The sequence below is a fragment of the Ursus arctos genome, unplaced genomic scaffold (assembly GCF_023065955.2).
Source record: "Ursus arctos isolate Adak ecotype North America unplaced genomic scaffold, UrsArc2.0 scaffold_9, whole genome shotgun sequence".
NCBI classification, from domain to species: Eukaryota; Metazoa; Chordata; class Mammalia; order Carnivora; family Ursidae; genus Ursus; species Ursus arctos.
In genome coordinates this window covers 2,173,267-2,186,916 of record NW_026623111.1, presented here as the reverse complement: position 1 = coordinate 2,186,916, position 13,650 = coordinate 2,173,267, and the positions used below count along the sequence as shown (strand labels likewise).

General features: G+C 44.5%; 1 protein-coding gene across 1 annotated transcript in view; it reads right to left on the bottom strand.

Annotated features, from left to right (window-relative positions):
* The window catches only part of HTT (huntingtin), a 135,269-nt gene that overhangs the window by 89,181 nt on the left and 32,438 nt on the right, over window positions 1-13,650 (bottom strand). The window contains exons 7-12 of the mRNA XM_026486044.4: window positions 13,072-13,213; window positions 12,143-12,321; window positions 7,970-8,171; window positions 6,809-6,856; window positions 4,287-4,367; window positions 2,572-2,933 (exon numbers count right to left, since the gene is read on the bottom strand). Coding sequence (XP_026341829.2) covers window positions 2,572-2,933; window positions 4,287-4,367; window positions 6,809-6,856; window positions 7,970-8,171; window positions 12,143-12,321; window positions 13,072-13,213 — 1,014 coding nt within the window. The remainder of the gene's footprint in view (window positions 1-2,571; window positions 2,934-4,286; window positions 4,368-6,808; window positions 6,857-7,969; window positions 8,172-12,142; window positions 12,322-13,071; window positions 13,214-13,650) is intronic.

The window sequence follows — 13,650 nt, the reverse complement described above, 5'->3', positions numbered from 1 at the left end:
ATGGACCACATCTCACGTACTCACACAAAGGTCATTTCCTGAAATGCACGGAGAGGCATGCGTGTCAATGATCAAGCTTCATGGGTCACACACGGATCACACACGGATCACACACTGCTACATTAGGAAAAGCTTAACAACTACAAAAATGCCAAAGAAATTCCAATCTGAAAATTTCTCTTTGTGATGTTAAAAACAAAATCTAAACAAAAATCTTTTATCTTTATAAGCAAACTTTACAGTTAAGTCAACAATGAGGAAAATCTTTTAGACAAACACCTAACACTACACTAGGTTAGCTTCTAAACTGCTAGGACTAAATCAACTAAGTTTTGGACACAATATATCCTACACTTGGCCGCAAACTTGGATTATGATTCCATATTGCAAAATTTTTCACATTCACTTGAAATCCCATGTAATTTACCTGAAAAACTGAGTGATGGAACCTCAATACACTAGCAATAACTGAAATAAATTCTGTATCATTTTTAAAAAGTCATTCCAAATCCTTAGGCTTAAATAAAAAACATCAAGCCACATGTTCAAAATCAACCAAGAAAGCCATGGTTTCCTTCACTCTCCCAATCAGTTTACCAAAACAACCTTATCTCATTTAAAAATAGATATGTATTAAAACAAGAAATTTCACCATTAAAAAAACAATACTTTCTGAATATTTTACTACACCCCAGGCAGGATCGAAAAACACTTTATATGTATCATCTCCCTTAATCTCCCTAAGTCTTAGAGCGCAAGCACTGTTACCCTCAGTTTGTGAATAAGAAAACTGAGGCAAGAAGGGACACAAGTGCTCCAGGTTACACGGCTAGGAAATGGCCAAGCCAAAACTCTCAACCTGGTGGCTCCCGGCAGCAGCCCCGTAGCGACCACACTGGGCTGTCTCATGAGGAAATCCCCTATCCCCTTGTTTCTTTTTCTCTATGGCACTCATCACCATCTGACTACGTATTTGTTTATTGACTGATTGATTAATGGCTTATGATCTGCCCCCCACACACATGCACACACTCTAGACTAGGCAGGGGTAGTTAAGCCATGGCCTAATGACCAAACCTGGCCCCCCACCTGTTTTTGTAAATAAAGTTTTATTGGAATGCTAGTTCGTTTACATAGAGTCAATGGCTGCTTTCACATCACAGCAGCAGAGAGGAGCAACAGAGGCTGTATGGCTTGCAAAGCCAAAGATCTTTGCTGTCCGGCCCAATATGGAAGGAGTCTCATGACTCCTACTCTAGAACATTAGCTTCGTGTGAGCAGTTTTGTATGTTGTGCCCTCTGCTTCATCCCCAGGTTGTGAACAATCCCTGGAACTTAACAGGCGCTCAATACACTTGTTCAGCAAATAATTAATGATTACATAACAGACATGGAAGCATCTCATAAACCAGAAAAGAACTCCACCAATGTGGGAATTATCCAGGGAAGATGTTCATTCTCTACAGGCCAGAGAGACCTGCAGAGGCCCCGTTCCCAGCACTGTTATCCAATGAACAACGGGGTAATTTCAAAAGACTGAAAGTTTTCAGAATTTCCTATGGCCTTTCATTCCTATTTCTAACAAACCCACCAGAAATCATCCATTGTAAAGAGGCAAGATACCCCACGGAACCTGGCGCAATAAACACACAGCAGAATCTCCCCCCACACACTTAACCAGCAGCACTTTCCCTAACCTTCTCCTCTCTCTGCATACTGGCCAGAACTTGCTCACCCTTTCCTTACTTAAAATCCCTTTCCCACTGTTCCAATTATTTGCCCTATCCTTCTGCAGGTCTTCCAGTTAAAACCCCAACTGTGAGCCCACCTCTCTACCTGTAAATCCACGTGGCCATCAGAAACGGAATCCACGTGGCCACTTAACAACTGCTCAATAGGGACGTGCAAGTATTTTATCTCATGATTTGTCATTCAATGCTTCTGCATTCATCCACGTAAAAAACCAAACACCAAACCAAAACAAATACGTTCTTAATAAAATCTATTCAATAGTAGCAGAACACTTAATAGTACAAATTGTTTTTTAAAAAACAGAGTGTTAAACTCCATATCACTTTTACCAAACTTGGTGATCAGACCTTCCTTAAGGTGCTTCCTGTCCAGTAGCTCAGGGACCAGAAATACTTAAACCCATGCTCTACAAGACCGGATATGTTGTAGAAGGTTTTGAAAAGCCAAAAAATGTTAAACTAATACACAATATTAATGTTTTTAATTACAGTGCATTAAGACCACAGATCTGTTAACAGACAGGCTCCTTACGGATTTTTTAAATAATGATTTAACCTGTGCCAGAAAGTTCTTAAAGAATTTAAAATGCATTCAATTTTAGCAAAGTTCATATCATCAACTAATTTCTGACCTCCATGTTCAACACAAATGACACTTGGCCATTTCCTTCAGGAAGGGTCTCAGATGGGGTTGAACTCCCCGTTAATGACCTGAGCTAGTGACCTCTGCTCTCTTATTAGCAAGTTAGATGGGGAGAGGGAAATAAGAAGGAGGGTCTAGGTCTGGGCCTGCAGGTGACAGCCCTCTCCACCCACGTACAATTTCAGAACTGTCTGAAGGGGTCACGGCTGAATCAGGCCCCTCGGTGGTGGTCTGGGAGCTGTCGCTGACTGGGGAGGAGGCCTGGGTGCCATCGTTCAGGTCCATGGCCGGGTCGGACGGGACGGCACTGATCTGGCTAGAGCTGTGGCTCAAGATGTCCTCCTCGTCCCCGTCGGTGGCAGCACTGGCCAGGTCACAGCCGGTCAGATCCGCCGAGTCTGGCTGCAGGGTGTGCTGTGACCGGGGCTGCTCGGTGATGATGTCGTGCCCCACGGAGTCGGTGGCTGAACTGGCAGAGCCAGGAGTGGAGACCCCGGAAGAGGCGGCCAGCTCGCCACCAATCTCACCCTTGACTGAGGCTGAAGACAAAGAAACACTCATTCTTCAAAGGGCCAGGAAAAACGTTCAACAGGGAACCAAATGCTTACAAAATACCCCAAAATTCACTGTCACCAATGTTTTAACTGCAAAAAATCGCAAAATACAGTGAAAATATGAACTAGTAAATTTCAAAAACAAGACAAGAGTGCATCCTTCAAACACTACTAAAATTGTTTTACTGTATTCTTGACTTACCTTTTACTCTATTACCATGTCATAGTCATAAAATAAGGATTATCAGATGTTTTTTAAATGCTATCTATGAATATTCTCAAATGGCATTTCACTGTAAAAACTGAAGTATGTTCAGCACCAACAGCACTTCAAGTCCTTGAGCAACTGCTCCAGCCTCAGCTTGGAGCAGCACAGAAGGACCCTGCGAGCCACAGGCAGCCGGGTCGGGCACAAGCCCCAGGGCACTCTCGCTCAGCAGGTCGCGCTCAGAGATGATGGAAAGTCACCATCTCTCTGACGTGGGCTCTCCTTCTCCCCAGACCCTGTCCAAGAGCTCCAAGCAGCCAGTCCTACCTGCTATAGGGCACATCTGCAGCACGTTTTCCTAGTTTCATTTTTAAATTCTCATTAAAACAGCCACACACTACATAAAAATCACTACAAAAAGATCGACACGAAGGTGTCAGCAGTGTCCCGCCTAGAGACACTGGGTCAGTGAGCACCTGAGCTTTGTTATGTTGCAGAGGCTGTAGTTCTGTTGTTTTTCTTTTTTTACTTTTGTAATTAAAAAAAAAACCAAAAAACACATACGATTTCTGTTTTATAAAAGTAAGTGAATAAATAAATAACCCCCACCAGAATTATTCAGATTTTCCTTCCCATATACTGCAGTCTTATTTTCACTTGTCTAAAATATTCTTTTGGATAGGATTATACAGTCCAAACCACTTTCATTTAATCCAATTATCAGCATATTAATCAATACTTCACTCTCATAAAGTGAATAAAGAATCTGTAATGAAATGTAAATTTCTTTCAAAGTTAAGCTCTCCACAATTTTTAATCCCACTTTCCCCTCACAACCCATGTAATTCATGAGACACTTACCTACCATCCCTACTGCATAAGAAGACTTATGCTCAGGGAGTATAAACCTAATTTTAAAAGAACCTAAACCAAGGAAAACAGCAAATATTTGATGCAAGGAAACACACTCACATGTTTCAAAGTAAATGTTCTAAAAATAGCGTGAATTAGGGACCACTTGAGCAAGCTGGCTTCACGCTGTCCCCAGGAGCACAGCCCTTCACGAGGGGCAGGAGAGGGGCCAGGAGAAAGGCAGGAGGGGGACACCACTGCCCCTCCCTGAGAGCTACCTGCAAAGGCGGGGCTGCTGCCCTCCGACCTGGACTCAGAGTCGTCCTCCAAGGCTGCTGCTTCTCCAAAAAGCACTTTCCCTAAGAAATGAGATAGCAAGAGTCCTTCAGCTTGCTACAGGAAGGACTCTAAAAATCAAACAGATGTACATTCTAAGCAGAAAATATAAGCATATTTATTTCACTCTCTCATATGGTATATAAAGTATTTTACACCTCTAGTGTGGTAAACACCAAGAATGCCAAGACACTATATTTACATATTATTAACATTCATACACCTGTACAGCACAAAGTTACAAGCAACGATTCTCAAACTGTAACACCAAGTATTTTAATAATTAATAAGTACTTACTGACTTAAATCTGTATTGATGTTGAATAACTTATATCACATTTGATCTTAAAGATTGTAAGCTATGGCTAGAACCAATTCTATCAGCCCTTAGGACATTCACGTCGTATCTTCAACAACAATCAGGGCATACGCATAACCGCGGAGCACCTGAAACCACTGTAACGCCGCATGTTAGCCAACTGGAACCAAAATAAAACCTTAAAAACAGAAAGAGTTCATACACAGAACTGTCACCTTAAAGGTCACTTCTACTCTGTTCTCCTTTAAGCCACCAGACTCTATGGCTGATAATCAGAACCTGAGCACTGTCTCATCTGGGAGGATGGAATAATAGTTCATCTTCTGCAAAGTTGTAAAAATATATTTCACAGTTCTTGGTTTCCAAATTATATTAATTTATTTTATATTGATTAAAAAAAAGGAAAAGTCTCAACATGATTTACCTGGACTAATTAAATTATTATGGTTACATTACACATAAAGGTCACTAAATGGCACTCTAGAAATAATTATTGGCAATTTCCAATGTCTAACTTCACTACCTTTCAAGGAATAGGTCATAGGTGTGACAACTTCCAGAAATCTGTACTGATATGACATCAAAGGGGGGAAAAAGGCAAAGAAAAAGCAAAGGAAACCCAAAATCTAGATAAAATTAACAGCAACTTGGCGTATCTAAGGAACAGGGTTGTTCCTTACAGAAGAAGTGGCTGACCCCAAGAAAGCAAGTAGAGTCCCCCTGCTCATGGGGGGTTGATGAGAGCAGTCTCCATCCTGAGAATCAGGGTTTGCCCCCCTGACCCAAGGAGCCCTCCCCAAGGGGTGCAAGGTCCCAGCTGCCGCCAGAAGGGCTGCCAGGCCGCCACACCAGCCCCTGCCCTCATCCCACATTCCACATCAACTCTGCTATTCTCTCTCTCAGATTTGCAGATCTCACATGGAGAAAAAAAGGATTTCTGCAACAAAATAACAAAAAAAGCTTAAAAACTGCAGCTCTCAATGAAAAAGGAAAACAAAACAAAAAACCACTAAAAACACAAAAAAAGATATTGAGGACATACCAGCTTCCTACCCAGAAGGAACAGCTCATCTCAATGGCGGACCGCCCAGGAAGGCGGCTAAGCAACGAGGCCCCTCAGCCATCTGCCTGCACGGTCCCTTCCTGCTTCAGGAACAGAGAGACCGACTTTGCCTGGAAGCTGGTGGCCTTCAAACCACCTCAGCGTTTCACCAAAATCTCCCACTTGGTTAAGTATACTGCACTATGACCGCCCAAATATGATGGGTTCTAGGTTCTAGGAAATGTTTACTTAACCCCAATCAAGGCTAGAATATTAGTCCTGTTAAGGTCCCATTCAGTACTAGAAGTAATACTAGGCATTAGGCTCACAAACCCTCAACTCATGACTCAAAAAAATATTTGTATGTTGTATATCGATTATACCTCAATAAGTTCTTAAAACGACTCGTCTTTTAAGATTTCAAAATAGAAAATGGTAGCACTTCTTTCCTATGGAAATCCAGACCGGAAAAGAAAATAATTGGTGTGGTAAAGTGTTCGTGTGTACCAAAACTATCCAATTAGAGATCACAAACACTTTAAAAATAAATTGACTGTTACCAGAATGTTCTGGCATGTACAAAGCTAAATGTGGCTGAAAAATTACCATCAGCCCAAATTAACCAAATAATTAACCAAACATCATTCCTGACTAATGCTACACAAAATTCATAGGAAAGGTGAGTTACCTTTATAAAATTTAACAGTCTCTAAGGCAGGGACAGGCAAACTAGGGCAGGCCTATTTCTGTAAATCCAGTTTCACGAAGGAAGCCACAGCCATTAGCTAAGCATTGCCCGTGGCTGCCTTCTGCCACCAGACAGAGCCAAATAGAGAGGAGGCAGGAAGGCCCACAAGACTAAAACAGGTCCTTTACAGAAAAAGTTTGCTGACCCCTGACCTAAAGCATTAGAAATTTATGACAAAGCCATTTTGATATACGAGCAATTTTCAAAAGCCACCCTACAGAACCGTTCGGGCCCAGTTACATTTATACATACAATTGCTCTGTGGAGAAGAGGCAGCCACACAGTCGAAGGCATTACAGAAACACAGAAAAGGCAGTGACACTCAACAGGAGACGCTCATTTCTGAAATAATCACCTTTTTGTTTTCTTGAAAGGACAGGGCTGCATGAAGAACCCCCTCCAGCTGTAAATCACAGAAAATGACAGATGAAAGTAAGGTAACAAGCTGCTAATAAAATGCAGAAGGCATTTGAAAATCTTCAAACTGCGTGATTCAACTTTAAAACTACACAGTGTGTGAACGTATTTCCACAAGCAGTGCTTAAACACCACAGTGCAACACCTGAATCCTGACACACGAAAATCACACCAACTCCAGGACACAGTTCTAAAGATACAACCTAAAATGTCAAAGAAGTGCAAATAAAGTGCATTTAAAAAGTTAAATTAAAAACATTAGAAATCTCAGATTGCTTGGTCAACTATTAATCAAATATAAATTTTCATTAGTCATTAGTGTCTCCAGCAAGTATTTGTATGGCATGCATTCCACAGAGAAAAGGATTCTGGAGTACACAGGATGTGGACAGGCACATCCTCATTTTCTGCTTGCGGTTCGGGCAAACATTTATGTTCAAACAAGGCAGCGGTGACACCTCCAGTCAAACCCTCTAGGTTGTCAACGCTGCTAAGTCAAGGCCATGCAGTGTGTGCGCTGTACTAAATCAGCCCGGGGGAGGCCTGGAGTCCGCCGAGACCACGGAAGCCTCCTCTGTGCCAAATCTAATTCTAAAGGCCGTGCCTCAGGGGTCCCATGTACTCCAGCTCTCAAGGGGCTGGAGGAAAACCAGTGATCAGCTAATAGGGCAGCACCCCGTGGAGGGATGAGGGCCCAATCCCCCAAAGCATAAAGATGAGCAGTGGCAGGGTAGAGGAAGAGGTGTCCTAGAGTCAGTGAGGACAGCAAAAAAGGGCCTCAAGGGCAGAAAGGAACTCTAAAATCCCTACAAGGACCTGAAGATCCCCAACTGTGGCCAGCGGCACGAGGGTCCTGCAAATAGCTTCCCTCAAGTTTTCATTTCACGGTGGGCGAGATGCCATGGGGAGGCAGCCGAGTCAGAGCGGAGAAGCCAGCCTCAGATGCAGGCCTCATTTTGTCACCTAACCTTGCCACACTTCCATCCTCCAGGCTACAGACGAGCTTTCTGAGGAGCTGAGCGCGCCCTGCCCGGCACAGTGCCGGCCCCAGATTCCACGAGGGAGCCGGCACAGCCCAGGTCCTCTGGCAGGAACATACCTAGCAGCTCCACGATACTGCCGCTGCGGCTCCGGCAGCCGGGCTGGCGGTGCACGGCGGCGAGGGGCCCGCCTCCCGGCGTGCTCAGGGCCTGCAGGAGCTCAGGCGGGGGCGTCCTGAACAGCTGCTGCAGGAGTTCCAGCGCCCCGGTCACAGCATTGTGGTCTTGGTGCTGAGTATAGTGCAAGGTCAGTTCATACACCTGGAAACAGAAGTACAGGTATTATCGCCATGGTTTTTAAAATGTGTCCGAGGGCTCATGGTCTTAGAGTCTTATGTGAGCAAAATTTGTGTCTCGGTTTCTGCCTCCAGAAATTCCTCCATCACATCCACCAATGGGGTCACGGCTTGCATGAGGTCTTCCAAATTCCTGTGACTTTGTCCACTGTGAGATGAATTCCTTACAAATAAGGAGAGCACCCCCGCAAGCACAGCAGCATACTACTGAAGACCACCATCTGCCTAACTGATGATGAGGAAACAGAGAATAAAGCTCACGGACGTGGCAAGTACAGCTGGTCTCCTACACGGTATGCAAGAAACACTACCCTGAGCACCACGGAAAAGTTTCCCAACATACTGAAGGCATGTCAGATTTTACTAGTGCTTTTAATACTATATTATGTTATATGAACACAAGGAATGCACTTTCTCCTTGTATTTTTTTACTTTTTATCTTATTTTACTTTAAGATTTTATTTACTTATGTGAGAGACAGAGAGGGAGAGAGTGCACAGGTGGGAAGGGCAGAAGGAAAGGAAGCAGCAGTCTCCCCACTGAGCGGGAGCCCAACGCAGGGCTCGATCCCAGGACTCCAGGATCATACCCTGAGCTGAAGGCAGATGCTTAACAGAGTGATCCACCCAGGTGCCCCTTATCTTATTTTTTTTTTAGTAGTCTCTACACCCAGGGTGGGGCTTGAACTCATGACTCTGAGATCAAGAGTCGCGTGCTCTTCAGACTGAGACTGAGCCAGCCAGGCGCCCATCTTTTTCCATCTCATTAGCATTGCCCAATAATATACTAAGCACCCAGTTAGAATTGAATTTCAGATAAACAAATAATTTTGCGGCATAACTACGTCCTGTGCAATTTCAGGCATTCCTGCACCACAAAATTATTCATGATTTCTCTGCAATTCAAATTTAACTGGCACCCTCTGTAAGTTTATTAAGTTCGGCAGCCCTACCTTTAGTATCATAAAACTAATACACACGTAAAAACAACAAGAGACAGTATAGAAGGGTATAAAATAAAGTCTCCGAGGCAGCTTCTTTTAACCTTTATGCCTCGTTCTTCTGAAGGTGGCCCTCTAACTACAGGAGCTGCAGGTCTGCAGCCACAGTCCATAGGCCGATCTGGCCTAACACCTGTTTCTCTGCACAGTGTTCTCGGCGCGCAGTCACATCCGTGCATTGCCTGTGGCTGCTTTCCTGCAGTACCGTATAGCTCAGCAGTTGGCCCACTACAGGAAAGGCTGCTGCGCCCCGCTCTGGATCTTCCCCCAGCACCCCTGCTAGTCTACGAGAAGCCCTGAGCCCTTCTCAGGACCCACACCGGTGCCCGTGTGCATATGCATGCTCACGTGCTGCACGTGCCTCGTGCTCACTCTTCAGACTGGGCAGAGGCTGTAGTCTCTGTCTATGAAACCTCACCCAACTCCCTGTGTCCGGTCAAATCCCACTCACCCATCAGCATCAGCTCCTGACCAAGCTTCTCCAGCATGCCTCCCTGACCCTGGTCAGGCAGGGGCTCCCCACTTCGTACTCCTAGAGCACCCCGCACCCACCACCTCACCACGCCATTTAGTGATTGTTTGCTTGCTTCTCCCAGTAGACCAATGGTCTCCAATATTTCTTGACTAAGCAGACTTTTCTTAAACCATCAGAAGAAAATTCTGAGTATGTGATCCCAATACTCATGTATTTATTTTAAAATATTATAGGGGCGCCTGGGTGGCTCAGCAGGTTAGGCGTCTGCCTTCAGCTCAGGTCATGATCCTGGGGTCCTGGGATCGAGCCCCACATCAGGCTCCCTGCTCAACGGGGAGTCTACTTCTCCCTCTCCCTCTGCCCCTCCCACCCCCAGTGCTCTATCGCCTGATCTCTTTCTCTCAAATAAATAAATAAAATCTTTTTTAAAAATATTATATAAGTACTATAGAACTCAGATATCGTGTACATTATAAAATGTACACTAAATCCTACAAGACTCTAGCTTGTAACCAATTTATAGGAAATACAAAGTAAAAGAAGCATGTTAATTTACACGATGGGGGGGCAAGTAACACATCTGCCAGGAGTTCCACAGGACGACCTGTTTCTCCAACAAGTGAACCCCAACCTTACTTGCACACTGATTCCAGAAGAGGAGAGTAACACCTGACAGAGGGCGAATGGGTATTTGATGTTCAGGAAATGTTCCTTTTTTTAAATGTGACAATGGCATTGTCATTAAATTTTAAAAACAAAGATGAGTTCTCACCTACAGGAATACATATCAGAATACTTACAGATAAATTGATAAGATGACTGGGATTTGCTTCAAAATAATACAAAAAGAGAGGAGGAAGTGGGATTATAAGTGAACCAACACTGGCCCTGAGTTGACGATTATCAACACAAGTTATAATTACTGAAGGCTGTTTTTAATGCTATTCTGTCTACTGTTGTACGTCTGCACATCTCCATAATAAAAAGTAAAACAAGCAAGCAAGGTAAGGATAAAATAACCTATTTTTTAAATGTATTACTACCATTAGAACACCTGTTTTACTCACTAAAACATCCAGTAATGGTTTTTCGTGAGGGCAATATAATTAAGTGCCATATTTGATGAGAACCCCATTGCTTGTATTCTGTGGTTCAGCTGAAGGGCAGCTGGTTGGAGCAGAACAGTCAACTCCCAGAGATTTCTTAGAGCCCACTCCTGCTCGGTTACCCCTCATCCACCTGCACTCCCAGGGTCTCACCACACACCAGCAAGGATTCTAAGCACTTTGCAAATATCACCTGACTCAGTGCTTAAATCATTAAATCTTCTTTAATTCATGATTTCTTTTTTTTTATGGAAACTTTTATAATAATTTTTTATTATGTTATGTTAGTCACCATACGGTATATCCTTAGTTTTTGATGTAGTGTTCCATGATTCATTATTTGCGTATAACACCCAGTGCACCATGCAATACATGCCCTCCTTAATACCCATCACTGGCCTATCCCAGTCCCCCACCCCAATTCATGATTTCTATGCAAGAATTACTTTAAGCCACCTACAGTTTTGTACTCTACAAAATTTAGGCAAAGGACACAACTCATAAGTCCACTTGACCAAAATACCTATGAACTACAATGTCACCAATACAGAAAACAAAAAACAGAGCCAAGGCACCCTCTCAGGATCCTAGAGTGTGTGTCTAAACTCCTGCATGTGCCATGTGACCAACTGATGTACAGAAAGGGTAAGGCCTTCAGTAGCATCCAGTACATTCAATTTGGTAAAAACACTAACATTTTAAGCCAAGTTCACAAAATCCAATTGCTTAAAATGCAGCCGTACTGTTTCAAGGTTAAGAAAATCACCTGGATGAACAGGCTGCAAAGAAATGAAGTCTATCACTGAAGTCGGATGCAGATCACATTGGATTAGAACGTAGACGGGGTTTCTCTGTCTTGGAAAGAGAAGCTTTAACGTACTGTTCCTATACTCCAACGGACTGTGTCCCTAACTCCCTGGGTATATACACTACTGCGCCAGACCGCAGGTTCCAGGGGCAGAGACCACACCCAAAATGCTCACCAATGTATCCCGAGCACCTGTCCTGGTGCCCAGCACACAGTGGGTGCTCAATGCTTACCGAACAGATGAACACACCTCATGAGTCCTGGTTTTACAAATAGGGTAAGAGCATTCTCTGTGCCAGGCAGGAGCCTAAGGGGCGTATGTAATATTCTCGGTAACCTTACGAGAGATTACCTTCATTGTACTCTGATGTCCTTGCCATCCAGAGGTCACATAGTTAGGGGTGGTGACCCAGGATCTGAACCAGGTGATCCAGCTGCAAAGACCAAGCTCGTAACCCTCGGTTCTGCCATTTCTCTTCCAAATGTTGGATTCTTCGAATGTCCGTCATTTATGAACCAGCACCAGAGTAAAGCATGGGGCTCCTACCTGGATGAGCTGCTCTGTCGAGGGGGAGACTTCCAGTTCTTTCCGTGTCACCCCAAAGCTGCCTTTCAGGCTCGTGTCCTTGACCTGCTGCTGCAGCAAGGGGACCAGGTACCTCAACGTGAGCAGCACTCCAAGAATCAGGAGGGTGGAGTGTTCACCCTCAACAGGGACCAGCAAGCCTGTAAGGGAGCAATGAGGTCTCTTAACATCATCTGCTGGGGGATTCAGGGCTTAATTTGTTTAAAAGAAGAGACCCAGAGAGGAACCGTGTTATGAAGTTGGCAGTGAGGGATAAAGATGGCACACACACTACTGTGGGAAAATATACAGGTATCTCATCTAAAGGCCAAAATCCAGGAGAGACTTTAAAGGGTAACCTTCACATCCTTAGCTGAGCAAGGCCCGTTAGAGTGAGTTTGGCTGCATCTGAATGCCAGGCAGTCTTTTATACCAAATATCCATATGCCCTCCTCAGCCCCTGCTTGTGCTGATTTCCATAAACAACTCCACACACAGGAGAAACCGTCAGCAGAGAACCTGCAAGGATCCCAGGCTCCACTTCTGGCCTCGGGGACTCACCACACTCAGAGCCCACACGGACAGCTATGCAGTCTGCCACACAAGGGCCAGGCTGAGGGAGGCGGGTGGGGCTGCACACTGCCTCACACCCACCGCCTGCTAGCTATCCTCGGGCACAGGGGCGCGTACACTCCTGCACAGAGAAGGCTCCTTGTCCCAATCGTCACAACACCCAACATGGGCGCATGGCAACCTCAACACAGTTCCCATTCACTAGTCAGCCAGCACCAAAGGGCCTGGGCTGGGAGCTAAGGGATTGCCTGATTTTAAAGAACTTAAAAGATGTGTCTCGGGTAAATGCTAGAGACCCCAGCACACCATGGGGAAAATCACTCACGACTACCTCTTACCTAAGAGCACATTTAGTAGCCAGCTGTAAAAGTACTGCGTCCTTCTCGAGTGCTGGCAGATGCTCACTGCTGAGCCAGCTGCCGTCCGCCGAATGGTCGGGGAGCTTGACTTCAGATTCGCTATGAAAGCCTTTAATAGAACCTAGGGCAGCAAAAATCCAAGTCGATAAAAGACAAAACTCCTATGAAGCTTATCATGTTATTTCATAAAATTACTCCAAATTCTTACAGAGTATAGGTTATAAACCACTGGACTTTCCTACAGTTAAGTAAAAACGCCCCAAATTTGGGATATTCCACAGCAGTTTGCAGAAGTAGTCTATTTACTTCCTCACTGTAAGGAAGAAAGTATCTATGTCCTCGACCAAGAGTGAAACCCTGAGCTTCTAGAAACGTGTACCCACAGCATTTGGGTACAGGGTCAGTAAACGACATCACGTAAAATAAAGACAGTAAAGAAAAAACCTCGAATAATGAAGTGAAGGAGAAAAGTGTAGTAGGCAACTACAGCCACGTCCTAGCCTGACGGCTTGCAGACGGGCTGCTAATGCCACTAAAAGAGGCTCTCAGGTCTGGAGA